This window comes from Palaemon carinicauda, chromosome 13 (genome assembly GCF_036898095.1).
Source record: "Palaemon carinicauda isolate YSFRI2023 chromosome 13, ASM3689809v2, whole genome shotgun sequence".
NCBI lineage: Eukaryota > Metazoa > Arthropoda > Malacostraca > Decapoda > Palaemonidae > Palaemon > Palaemon carinicauda.
In genome coordinates this window covers 21,377,911-21,391,509 of record NC_090737.1, presented here as the reverse complement: position 1 = coordinate 21,391,509, position 13,599 = coordinate 21,377,911, and the positions used below count along the sequence as shown (strand labels likewise).

Here is a 13,599-nt window from a genome sequence, read left to right as displayed (position 1 = left end):
TATTTTTTTTTTTATTGAGGACATACTTGTAAAAGAAATAAGTTTATGCAATTGGTCACTACAGTTTCTTTGAGTTGAGGTAATACATTCTATATAATGAAAGTGTTACTATTGCTGTATGAAATCAAGGGGGAAATTTTGCTTTTTGACTAATGTATAGATTTAGTTTCATGAATTACTAAATGACCCTTTAGACTGAATGGCATGAGACTTATATCCACAGAGGAGAAAAGAAAATGTGTTAAATGAGTTAATCAGTAAGATTTGTATAGTGACAGAGTTTTCTGAAATTGTTGCAAGTCATTTAACATGCCTATATCTTATATTTTAATGAATAGGTGGCAATTTAATATTCAATATATTTTTTAATTTCAAATTAGAGAAAAAAATTATGAATTAATTTTCTATCTTCCTGTTTTCCACCGCGAAGAATTGGCCGATTACATCATACTAACATTCTGACGTAAACAAAATGAAAGTATTAATAACACACTATAGTCTCATACGAGAAATCTGTTAGTAATATTTTCACTCTTAAATAAAATCAGGTCTCATTCCTGCTTCCCTTCTCATTTCGCTCTCTCTTTATTTATCCACATATGTTGTTGTTTTTTCGCGTGGATAAATGCCTCCTTTGTCGGCATTCTGACGAGCGACGCACAAAAATATGTTTGTTTTTAGCCCCGGCCGAGAACGACTCGGTTGTGCCGAAGTTACCGACGTTCGAACAGTGGTTCGGATTTTATGATTTCAGTTTATGTAGGAGGAGCAGGAGACTTTCACATACCTTGTTTTTACTCTCTCTCTCTCTCTCTCTCTCTCTCTCTCTCTCTCTCTCTCTCTCTCTCTCTCTCTCTCTCTCTCTCTCTCTCGTCTTGGTTTCTTCTTGCTTGTGTGTGTTAATGTATTGTAACGGCATCCTCTAATCGACATTCTTGAGGGTTGGGTTTTTGGAAATTTCGTTTGTGTTTTGGAATAATTATCACGATTATGGGGAAAAGATACGTTCAGGGTACTCTCTCTCTCTCTCTCTCTCTCTCTCTCTCTCTCTCTCTCTCTCTCTCTCTCTCTCTCTCTCTCTCTCTCTCTCTCTCTCTCATTACGTTCGGCCTTATTGTACCGAAAAAGCCAAAAGATGTGATTCGATATTATGGGTAATGGTTCCTTTCTCTCTCTCTCTCTCTCTCTCTCTCTCTCTCTCTCTCTCTCTCTCTCTCTCTCTCTCTCTCTCTCTATATATATATATATATATATATATATAGATATATATATATAGATATAGATATATAGATATAGATATATATATATATATATATATAGATATATATATATATATATATATATATATATATATATATATATATATATATATATATATATATATATATATTGCAAATCTTTAGCTTAACGCACAATGTTTAACGGCAAACTTCGTTTAAGCTCTAAGATCAAGTTTAGACGATCCGATTGTTATTACATCTCTAATGGCAGAAACCGGAGGCGGCAATAGAGTTGTCGATTCCAAGCAAATCTGAAAAAAAAAATCAGGAGGAATCTTGTAGAAGGACGGAAGGAATTGCAAGAACAAGCATTGCTTTATGCAAATATCTTTTGTGTGAGCTGTGAAAAGGAGGCAGTTAACCCCCTAGGACACTGTAAATGAATAGTTTCAAGCATCGTATGTTAGTATCTCTCTCTCTCTCTCTCTCTCTCTCTCTCCTCTCTCTCTCTCTCTCTCTCTCTCTCTCTCTCTCTCTCTCTCCTTTAGCTACAACGAGAACTTTTGTAGCCCCTTTCGGAAATGCTCTAGCCATTAACCGATTTTAAGGGTCGCTTTTGATTTGATTGGGTTTGAATTTAAATTTTCTTTGCTCGGCACGAGCTATTTCCTTCCATTATTTTATGGTTATTTAATTACAATTTTTTATTTCATGAATTTGTTTCAACTTACATTGGTATTAGTGATATCCTTTTTCATTTGTCTTGCAAAAGCTGTTGTATTCCATAATGTATATTTTCTGCGTATATTCATCGTTAATATTTCGTTTTCACTTCCATTGTGAATTAATAATTGTATCATTAGAACTTTACAAGAGCTATTTTCCTACATTTATTTTTTTGGCATTTTAGTATTGAATGTGTATTGATTTCAAGTAAATTTCTTAGAAATTACATTGAATTGACTAAAAAAGATACGCAGTTTGTAAGCAAGAAACTATGTAATGGCACACTTTCTCATAAGTTAAAAATAAAATCAAACAAAAATAAATGACGGACGCCCCTTAAGAAATTTGAGCCAGGACAAGAGACTACTCCTTTGAAGGAGAAACTATGTAGAGCAGGAAACTCCTGCTGTGGGAACTGTTCCTTCCTGCTCGTATCCTGAGGGCGGGCGTGATCTCGCCCCAAGCCCGTTTTACCTTCTTCGGCGGTTGTTCCGGCGCTAGCTTTACCTGCGGCCTTTGCTGCCGCTTCTTTACCGGGCTTCTTTTATACCATGGGATCAAAGGCGGTGCCGAAGCACTTACACCTGGATAAAGATAATGACCCGGAGTGGAGATGAGGGACAAGCCGGAAGCGGTGATGCTGCGCGATTGTCCAGTGGGAGATGGTGTGAAATGAAGGATGCTGATGAAGAACTGAGAGGGTAGAGGGAAGGGGGGGGGGATTAAGGGTGGGGTGGGGAGGAGAGAGTACATTGGGATCTACGGTGAACTTTCTAAAACTAAAAGTACTTCTTGTAATTTGTGGTTGGACTGAGCAGTGGATTATAGAGAGTAACTTCATCACGTTGTAGATTTGGTTTCGAAAAAGAGGAAGGAAACTTTTTTTTTTCCATTTCAGTATGTCTTATGTCCTTCTGTTTTTTTTTATCTCCTAGTAAAATATTTACTCAGAGATGATATAGATTTGAAGAGATTGGAATTACATTGTTTCCATCTATAGATTAGTTTTGTGGTTTGATTCGGGATTTCATAGATTCTAATAAGCAAAATATATTGATTATTAAGTCATTTAAATTGCATGACATGACAATATAGTATTGAATTCTTAGTAAGCCTAAAAGGGAAAAAGCAAACATTGCATTAATGGGAGTTATTTAAGCATTCATCTTTATTTAATATAGAAAACCAAGAAATAAATGTGTTATTTGTAAATAAGTTTTATTCTAGTATTTCAAAATTTCAAAGAATAATAGATTTAAATTTGAAGTATATATCTTGTATATTTTATTAATTATCCTACGTATTTTTATTAATTATCCTGTATATTTTTATTTTTTTATTTACCAGTTTATAGTATTATAATTGAATATGTTATATAAGGAATAATTTCCCCTAGTATTTCAGAATTTCAAAGAATAATAGACAGATTTGAATTATATATACTGTAGGTTTTTTTTATTGATTATCCTGTATTTATTCAAAATATGTCTTATTCATAATCCACATGAAACAATATACTCGAATGAGAAACACACACACACACACACACACACACACACACACATTCATCCTTTTTATGCCATTATGCAAATCAACATCGATCATCCCTTTTGAAACGAGTCCTCTTCAGATTTTTGACTAAATTCTGCAGTTCTAACTTTTGCAGGAACGTGGTTATGACCCGGGGGACGGAAGAGCAGAAGATCGACCACCAGATAGCTCTTCCCAACATCCGAAACTTCCCTGATAACGCCGCCATGGATTCTGAAAACCACAAGGACGACGACGAAGACGATGACGATGAACGTCTCGACGTGGTCGGCACCACCGACTCCCATAGCGACGCTGCTCATGGTACGTCCAGCAAGGATGGATTTTCATCTTCTCTCTTCAGTGTGGGATGGATTTTCGTCTTTTCTTTTTAATGTGTGAAGGATTTTTATTTTAACCCTTCAATGTGAGAAGGATTATCATCTTTTCCCTTCAATGTGTGAAGGATTTTCATCTTTTCCCTTCAATGTGTGCAAGATTTTTATCTTTTTCCTCCAATTTTTGAAGGAATTTTATTTTTCCCTTCTATGTGAGAAGGATTATCATCTTTTCCCTTCAATGTGTGCAAGATTTTTATCTTTTTTCCTTCAATTTTTGAAGGAATTTTATTTTTCCCTTCTATGTGAGAAGGATTATCATCTTTTCCCTTCAATGTGTGCAAGATTTTTATCTTTTTTCCTTCAATTTTTGAAGGAATTTTATTTTTCCCTTCTATGTGAGAAGGATTATCATCTTTTCCCTTCAATGTGTGCAAGATTTTTATCTTTTTTCCTTCAATTTTTGAAGGAATTTTATTTTTCCCTTCTATGTGAGAAGGATTATCATCTTTTCCCTTCAATGTGTGCAAGATTTTTATCTTTTTTCCTTCAATTTTTGAAGGAATTTTATTTTTCCATTCAATGTGTGAAGGATTATCATCTTTTCCCTTCTATGTGTGCAAGATCTTGATCTTTTTCCTTCAATTTGTGGGGGAATTTTATTTTTCCTTTTAATGTGCGAAGGATTTTCATCTTTTCCCTTCTGTGTGTGAAGAATTTCCATCTTTTCCCTTCAATTTGTGAAGTAATTTTATTTTCCCTTCAATTTGTGAAGGATTTTCATCTTTTCCCTTCAATGTGGGAAGGATTTTGATATTTTCCTTTCATTGTGTGAAGAATTTTGATAATTTCTCTTCAATGTGTGAAGGATTTTCATCTTTTCCCTTCAATTTGTGAAGAAATCTGATATTTTCCCTTTAATGTGTGAAGAATTTTCATCTTTTCCCTTCAATTTGTGAAGAAATCTGATATTTTCCCTTTAATGTGTGAAGGATTTTCATCTTTTCCCTTTTATGTGTGGAGATTGTTAACCTTTTCCTTTCAATGTGTTTATATATATATATATATATATATATATATATATATATATATATATATATATATATATATATTTAAATGTGTGTATGAATCAAGGTACATTTTTACAAAATCTTTATTATGAAATTAAAAGTGCAAGCGTGTACTAAATTGATTCAATTATTTTGTTCGTGCTATCCATGAGCGATATGAAAATTAGATTCTTTAATAAATACCTCCGAATCATTCAGCATGTAATGAGAGCAATGTATCTTGGTTGCATATTATAATTTATATAAACACTTAAAAAGAGTGCGTTGGATGTCTTCCGCAATATTGTTATTCAAAATTCATTTATTTTAGACTATGATCCTGATACATTACCGGGAAGAAACCTTCAATTAATTCGTGTTTTACGAATCCTTGTTATGTTGACGAAGGAGTCTACGCAACGTTAGGATTCTTCGGTGATTGTAAGCGCATAGAAAGAAGGAACCAGGAAAGGAAAGACCTGTAATACGATCCTGTTGAGCTGCAGGCTTTTCAACCATTTAATGTCCTCCTCCTCCTGCTCTTCTTCCCCCCTCCCCATCCTCCCCACCCCCTTTCCCTATATCTACACCCCCTTCATTTCCTCCTAAGCCTTCCCCCCTCCCACCTCTCCTTTCTAACAAACAAACAAACATATCCCCCTTCAGGTTCTCCTTCCATAACCCCCCACCCCATGCTTCCCCCGCTGTGTTTCCCATCCGCCTACACTTCCCACCCCTACCTACTCCCCACCCACCCATTCTACAACTTCATTTGTAAAAATCCTTTCCTCATCCCCCATTGCCTGCTGCTACTGCCTTCTCTCACATCGCCCCATTCCAGATGGGGCATGGTTATCCGTGGCCAGTAGTCGGTTCAAAGAGGTCGGAGACGAACTCCGGATCAAGATGCATTTTGATGTGATATCACTTATTGAACACCAATCATTTTATCTCTTCAAGCATTCCAAGAAATTATTTTTACGTTTCTCAGTTTTTTTTTAAAGCAATTGAAAAACTGCTTAAGAATCATTACTAAGTAGGTATACCAAGGTCGGAGTGAAGTGGGGAAGTATTTGCGTATTGTGACGACACGATTGTTTATTTGTTTATAATTATTATTAATAATTTTATGATTATTATCACGGTGCATGGATGGTTGACAATGCTCTCAAATCATAAACCCGTTGGGAGTAGTACCTTCAGTGCACATCACACGGTACACTGTAGTTACTACTCAAAGGAAATTGCAATATTCCTCTTTCCTTAGTTGCACATGGACACTGAATATCCTCGAAAGGCCCAACGCCCGATTACATAGCCCAAATCTATCTATCTGTATCAATTCGTTAGATAGTACTTCGAAGTAAATTATGTTTATAGCATTTTTTGTTCCGTTTAGAAACATTTAATAATATTGTTCCGCATATTTTACCAGTTTGTTTGGTTAGACGCATTTCTTTATATATTCTATTTTCATCCATCCAAATTCATTTTAAACCGTGGTTTTATCAATAAATTTAGATATTTCATGGTTACCGTGTTCAAGACTGAATTGGTAATCTATACACACTCACTCACTGACATATTAACTAACACGCACACACACACACACACACATATATATATATATATATATATATATATATATATATATATATATATATTATATATATATATACATATATATATGTTTATGTGTGTATATGTGTATATATATATATATATATATATATATATATATATATATATATATATATATATATATATATATATGTGTGTATAGTGTGTGTGTGTGTTTATGTGTATGTAGTACATATCATATAGCGTTATTGGCCAGTTTGAGGCGTTACATTTTCTGTGAAAACGACATCGATTGTTGAACCTTTTTGAATTTGAGTTTTCATGTTCGTATGTGCGACATTGTACAAAAAAAAGTGATCGTCTTTTATTTCATCACGAATTTTTTTAATAAACTGGTTAAAACAAAAATCGACTGAACAAAAAAATAGCTGAAATTTAATTTCCAATTGAGGGAGATGAAAAAAGAAAAGGAAAAATTAGAGAATTTAATTTTCAATCTTTTGAAGGACGCTTTTGCTGAGAGAGCATATGCTGGACGCGCTCTTCATTTAGATCTCTCTCTCTCTCTCTCTCTCTCTCTCTCTCTCTCTCTCTCTCTCTCTCTCTCTCTCTCTCTCTGTTATTCGTTTGTGACTAAAGTTAAGAGTGAAGTGGTGCCGATTTTTTTTAAATCCTGTCATGGAAAAAATAAGGGAAGAATTTTTTGATAGATCATCTCGTGGATTTCATTTGCTTTCGCTCTGCTGCTTCTCATTGTGTGTCTCTATAGGTCTTTCTGTTTGCAAGTTCTTTATGCTTTCTCTTTAAATTTACCAATTATAGGTTTTAGTTTCCATTTTACCAAAAGATTATAAGTTTTGTCATAGAATGACTTTGCTAAAAAATTATATATATTCGATTATATTGACGTAAAATTAAAAAAAAAAATGATATAATTTTGTATTTAATGTAACTGGTTATTACTAAGCTTCCTTGATTTTTCCAGGATTTTGTGGCATTTTACTATTGATCTCTTGGCATAGTTTCAGATATTAAGGCTTGTTTCCATATTAATTAATCATCTTGTTTTCGTCAAATGTACTAATATCGACATTATTTATCGCTTTACAGAATTGATGGACAGTGACGTGTCAGGCGAAGAAACGAACAACAACGCAGCGGACGACTCGGGTCGCGACTCCGTCAAACGCAAGAGCGACCTCGATTCCGACATGGACGACGCAGTAACCCTGGCGGCTCTGAAGAAGGTGGCTCCCGAAAAGGACGAGCCTTCTAGTTCAGGAGGAGCCGACCCATCTCCCAACATCAGCGTGGGGCCTCCGTTCCAGCCACCTCACTTACTCCCGTACTTGTATCCCCATGGTCTGTATCCAGGTGCAGCCCAGAGCTTAGCGGGTCTTCATGGCTTGATGCTACCCGGATCTACCCCTGGAGGCCTCAACCCCCACAACCTGCAGCTACCCCTGTTAGGCTCTGGGCCACATCACGGGTCATCACCCCTCTCCCCTCCTACGTCCTTGCCTGTAGCCCACAACTTACTGCTAGCCCATAACCTGCTAGCTGGGGCAGGTCACCATCTCCTGGGGTCTCATGGCTACCAGGGACTGGCAGGTCTCGCAGTGTCGTCAGGGGCCACGAGCACTGGCAGTAGTTCCTTGAGTGGCGGGCCCCCCACCAGTTCATCCCCAGCTGCCCCTTCGCCGTTATTACCAGATCGTCTAAAGCCTCCTCGATTTACCCCCTACCTGCCGTCATCAACAGCCGCATCTCTCTCCTCCATGTTATCTTCCTCTCTGTCGTCGTCTCTGTCGTCATCCTGTCTCACGCCCACACTCTCGTCCTCCTTACTAGGGGAAGCTCCCTTGGGCGGTTCTTCAGCATTCCAGGCCGTGAGCCCAAAGGCGGGATCACGGCTGGAAGAGGGCGTTCGTCGATCTGCTCACGCTGCCTCCGTCGCGTCCGAACTCAAGTCGATTGAAAAAATGGTGAACGGTCTCGATCGACGTCCGGATTTACCTGATCCCCTTAAATTAGCTGACAAGTGAGGGCGGGCCCCGCCCAGGGTCACTTCTGCTCACCTCCACACCCACCTGGTGGCCGTCCACGCCCTCAGTGGTGGCTCCGTTTGTTCCTCCAGTCCCCTCTAACCCCTGATTTTTTTTTCTTCCTCTTCTTTCATTTCCCCTCCTACCAGTCTTTGCCCCAATGATACAACTGATGTTGATGATCCTAAATGGGCGTCCGTTATTTGATTTCCCTCTCATAGAGTTTCGCCCAATTTAAATTTACCAGTGTAAATGAGACTGCAAAAGAGCGAGACTTGCGGAACATCATGAAGTGCACAAAAATAAGATTCCGTTGGGAAAAAAAACCCTCTCCCCCCCTCCCGCTGCGTTGAGGTCGGCAGCAGTGTGTTGTAAATTGCACATGTATATAGTCCCATACAACTACTCGTTAGTAGAGCGTATACCAAAGAAGCAGACCGACGATAGCAGCGGCAGTTTCGGGCGTGACGGATAATGTTCGGTGGATGTTGCGAGTGAGGATGTGTGGATGCGCACGTGTGAGATGAAGGGAGAGAAAATAGATGATAATAAAAAGAGGATGAGCCTCTACATGCTAATAAACATTTGTTTCAGAGTGTGTGTGAAATGTCTTAATTAGATGTCTAGATACTGAAAGGATGGACGTGAAAAGTGTTTAGCCAAGGCAACGGTCGACATTTTCTAAAGCAAGTTTGGTCTTATAAAAACACCTTTTTCATAGATTTTTATCATGAGAAAATTTTCTTGTCAATGTGGTTAGTTTGGAAATATCTAGTGGTAAACAATGGCCTCTACACTGCTTAAGTCTTGTTGGTGTTTGACAGTGAAAAAACCGAATAGAGAAAATAATGGACTTCATTGGATATTAATTTGTGAAGCTGAAAATACGGTGATTGCAATCGACAGACAGAAAATTGACAAAAAAAAACTTCACTGGTGTAAACTCTTGCTGGCCTCACATACCTCATCGCCGCTCCCCCCTCCCCCTCCCCATAGGTGTTTTTAACGTGGTTGGAGGTTGCGGCAACACGGAGGAACTTCTATAAACTTATTAAAAAAAGGGAGATCCAGTGAACTCTACTTACTACTACTTATACGGTAGTTTCCCAGCTAGCCGCTAGGTGGCTACTGGCGCCCCCCTTCGTGGACGGCGTAATGGAAATATTATGGTGCTTTGTTTTCTCTGGGTGTCTTCTTCTTTTCATTTTAAATGCCTACGACTGAAACTTTTTTGAAAGGAGAGGATGAAAATCATCTAAAACAAGCAAAAAAGATATACATGAATCCTACTTGTGATGATTACACAAAATATGCCTATAATTATTAGCTGTTGGAAGAAACGCAGTGAATTTAGACTGAAAAAAAAAATAATTTGTTTTCTAACTATGTGTGTTATAAAGTTCCAAATAATCATAAATAAGTTATGAATGTGTAAAAAAAAAAGTGCTTAGCCTTGGAAGTAAGAATTTCAAAGTCTTATTAAAAAAAGAGGAAGTCTTTTGTAAACAAATCTTAAACCAACACTCTCATCCCCCTCAATAGTTATGATGATGTTCAAACGTATAAAAAATGAGAAGTCCATATCTCCTCAGAAATGGAATGTCTACTTGCGATGTTTACAAAGATCAAGAGAGCACGTGTTTGTCAAAATCTGGACCTGTTATGAATAGTGTATTGATCTTCTATGGGTAGATAGGACATCTTGTATCTATCATCATTTTGTTCTTTGAATGTTAACTTTTGTCAGGATGGAACAGAAGAAATTAATTGTCGCAAGAAAAAAAAAATAACTTTTTTTAGGTCATCATAAAGCGTATTAATTAAATGTCGTTTTAAAATCTAGCCCAGTGTATCTGTAGGCTGAGTTTCGAACAACAAACCAAACAGCGTAACTTAAGATTTTCATAGTATTTTTTTCCAGAATGAAGTGTTCTCATTTAAATAGCCCTTTTTTTCTTTGTGTTAAAACTGCAGCCCATTGGACTCAGTCATATTGTTTTGATAACATATTTTTCTTTTCATTTCAATATTGTATCCTTTTTTAGTATTTTTTGTTTTCATCTCGGCGCTGAACTTCGTCATTTATTTTTATTCCATGGCGCTGCTCATACCAAGACCCTCGCATTACTATATAGTAATAATGATGATGATGATAATAATAATAATCACTTCGTTCTTGGAGACAATTCTCTCTCTCTCTCTCCTTCCCTTTAGACTTCAAAACAAATCTTGATTCTCTGTGACATCTGTCGGAGCTTCGGTAGCGAAATCAAGTCCATTATTATAAAGATTCTTTAGTTGCAAGTGCAAACAGATACAGAAGTGGGTTAACTTACCAATTGTTTGTCTCATGTACCTATTTTCTCCTCAAAATATACATTTTCTATATTTTCACTCTTCCGTAGTTTTGACCCAACCTTCATCCTTCTAAATTGCTTACCCTTTCAGCAGACTTGCGAGCTTTATATCTCATTTTACGCATATTGTGATCTACCTTCCTATGTCCAGCATACATAGGACTTGTGACTCATGGTTATATGTTAAGTATCATTTTTCCATTACTAGAAAGACATGGATATTTCGTCTTGGGAATGTGTCATGTCTTCGTCCTGCTTTGTTATTATTTTGCAATTGTTTCTACTGTTCACTATGGGCAAAAATAATAGTTACTCGAAGTTACCGACATATGATTCACTTTCTTGAGTTAACCAACTAATTTACTTTCGTATATCTTACATGACCTACCATAGCTAGAATGTCTAAGGTTGTTTCACTCCTTTGTTGGATTAAGAAAAAATAATTCTTATCAGAAAAGCTTCATTCCTTTTTTTTTTTAATTTCCTGTCACGTATACTTTCCTGAAATTACGACTTGTGTGAAGTTGGTTATAATTACAATGTTCTTTTAGTATAAATTTGAATGTGTCCCAATTGGATGACCAACCGTGTTCAAGTCATGTAATAAAATGTTTTGAGTTTGAGTAATTGGTAAACAAAGTGTTTTAAGTATGTTTTTTTTTAGATAGATTTTTTCCCTGTGCTGTATGTATAGTGATCAAGATTTATGTTGGTCTGTGATGTTTGAAGACCTCGTATTTTAAAGATTATTATTATTATTATGATGATGATATTATTACAGTTATTAATACTTCCGTGTTTATCATAATTTGTTTATTTACATCAACCGCAAATGCTTCCTCCCAGGTAAACACACACAAACTTGCACCCAAACACACAAACAAACACACGTGAAAGCAAATTTTTGATAATTGTTTAGTGGTAGGAGTACCAACCCCCCCATATGAGTCACTTTTACTGTAGAAACAGACATTGTAAGCATATCCCCTTCACCCCTTCACTCCCCCCCCCCCCCAGATCCCCTGACTCTCTCCCCTCCCCCGAAGTCACCGCTATCCAAACCTTCCCCAGACTCATCTCTACTTCGACCCCCAGCTCCATCGATTCATCTCATGACATGTAAATTCACAATCACATTTATCACTTCATTGAAAGAGAGAGAAAAAAAAGGAAAATAACCAATCATCACCTGGCCATGATGTCCCGTGTTTCTCAGTGGATGATTTTGCACAGTCTATTTTAGTGTGTTATGGGGGGGCGCATCTCCCCCTTCGGATCTGGCTGGCGAAATTAAAAGAATTTATATTCACTATAATGCTCATAAAAACGATGTGCAGTGGTCGTTCTTTGTTTATTTTTTTTATATATATATGTCATCCTGTCGGCAAATATTTTAAGCCTGGCTCTAAAAAAAAAAATTTTTAGGTTTTAGTTGAATATTCAGTCTGAAATTTCCTTGCATTTTCTCCCAGCGAGAACTGTTAAGAGAAATTTATACTACACTTTGTTTTAATGAGTTATATTATCATTTAATTTTTTGTTGTTGTCTGTAACATTATTATATTACTGTTGTTTTTTATTGTTACTGCTTTAATGACTATTGGCAAAGCTATTTCTTCAGCTTCCTGGTATTACAATTATTAACACTTGTATAAAAAAAAGAAGAGCTTCTAGCCCTACCCTCTCTCTCTCTCTCTCTCTCTCTCTCTCTCTCTCTCTCTCTCTCTCTCTCTCTCTCTCTCTCTCTCTCTCTCTCCTGGGAATGGTCTTTCTTCGTTTATTTTGTCTTTTTCCTTCCCCTTTTTTTCGTGCCGCCGGAGACGGGGGTGAAGATGTGTCATTTGTTCCGCTGAAATGTCAGTGGATAAAAGAATCTCCGAGAGAATAGAATATTGATAATATTAATTGATAGTTACGTGTATTTATTTGGTTATTTCTGATGTACATAATAATTATGTTCTGGTCATGTCTGTATTGTATGAAAATATACTCTTTTTGAAGAAATCATGCTTTTTATTGACCCTGGAATTATGGTTTTCATATGTATTTTAGGAACGTAAACGTACACACACACACACATACATATATATATTATATATATATATATGTATATATATGTATGTATATATATATATATATATATTATATATATGTATGTATATATATATATATATATATATATATATATATATATATATGTGTGTGTGTGTGTGTGTGTGTTTATATGTATGCATGTATATATATATATATATATATATATATATATATATATATATACAGTATGTATATTATATATATATATATATATACATATATATATATATATATATATATATATATATAATGTGTGTTTATGTGTATGTGTTAATAATCAAAATTATAGCAAGGCCTAACAAATGTGAGGTGAATGATCTGGACTAGTGAGGAAAGCTCTGGGTGACAGCCACGTAACCAATTAAAGTCCTCATAAACAACTTGTAATATCCCCCAAAGGACGTTTGCTTTCATTACATAAATGACCCTTTTCTTTAAAGAAACCTATTTCCAGCCATTCGAGTATCTATATTCCATGTAAAACGTACTCTGAAGAAAGTTGTAATATGAAATGGCACAATGACATACATGAAATAAACAAAATGAATAAGAAATGTGTGCGATTGGTATCCAAATTAAGACATTGCTATATCGAATGGGCCGGATTTTCAATTTAGAGTTTTTCATAGTATTCTTACGATACATTATTATTACTAGCT

The 13,599-nt window shown here is 36.1% G+C and overlaps 1 protein-coding gene across 1 annotated transcript; it reads left to right on the top strand.

Annotated features, from left to right (window-relative positions):
- The first annotated feature begins 3,603 nt into the window (after positions 1–3,603).
- LOC137652206 (optomotor-blind protein-like) lies at positions 3,604–8,652 on the top strand. The gene is made up of 2 exons (XM_068385428.1): positions 3,604–3,800; positions 7,555–8,652. Exons 1-2 carry the CDS (start codon positions 3,623–3,625, stop codon positions 8,487–8,489), a joined length of 1,113 nt encoding a protein of 370 aa, XP_068241529.1. The 5' UTR covers positions 3,604–3,622; the 3' UTR covers positions 8,490–8,652.
- Positions 8,653–13,599: the final 4,947 nt, after the last annotated feature.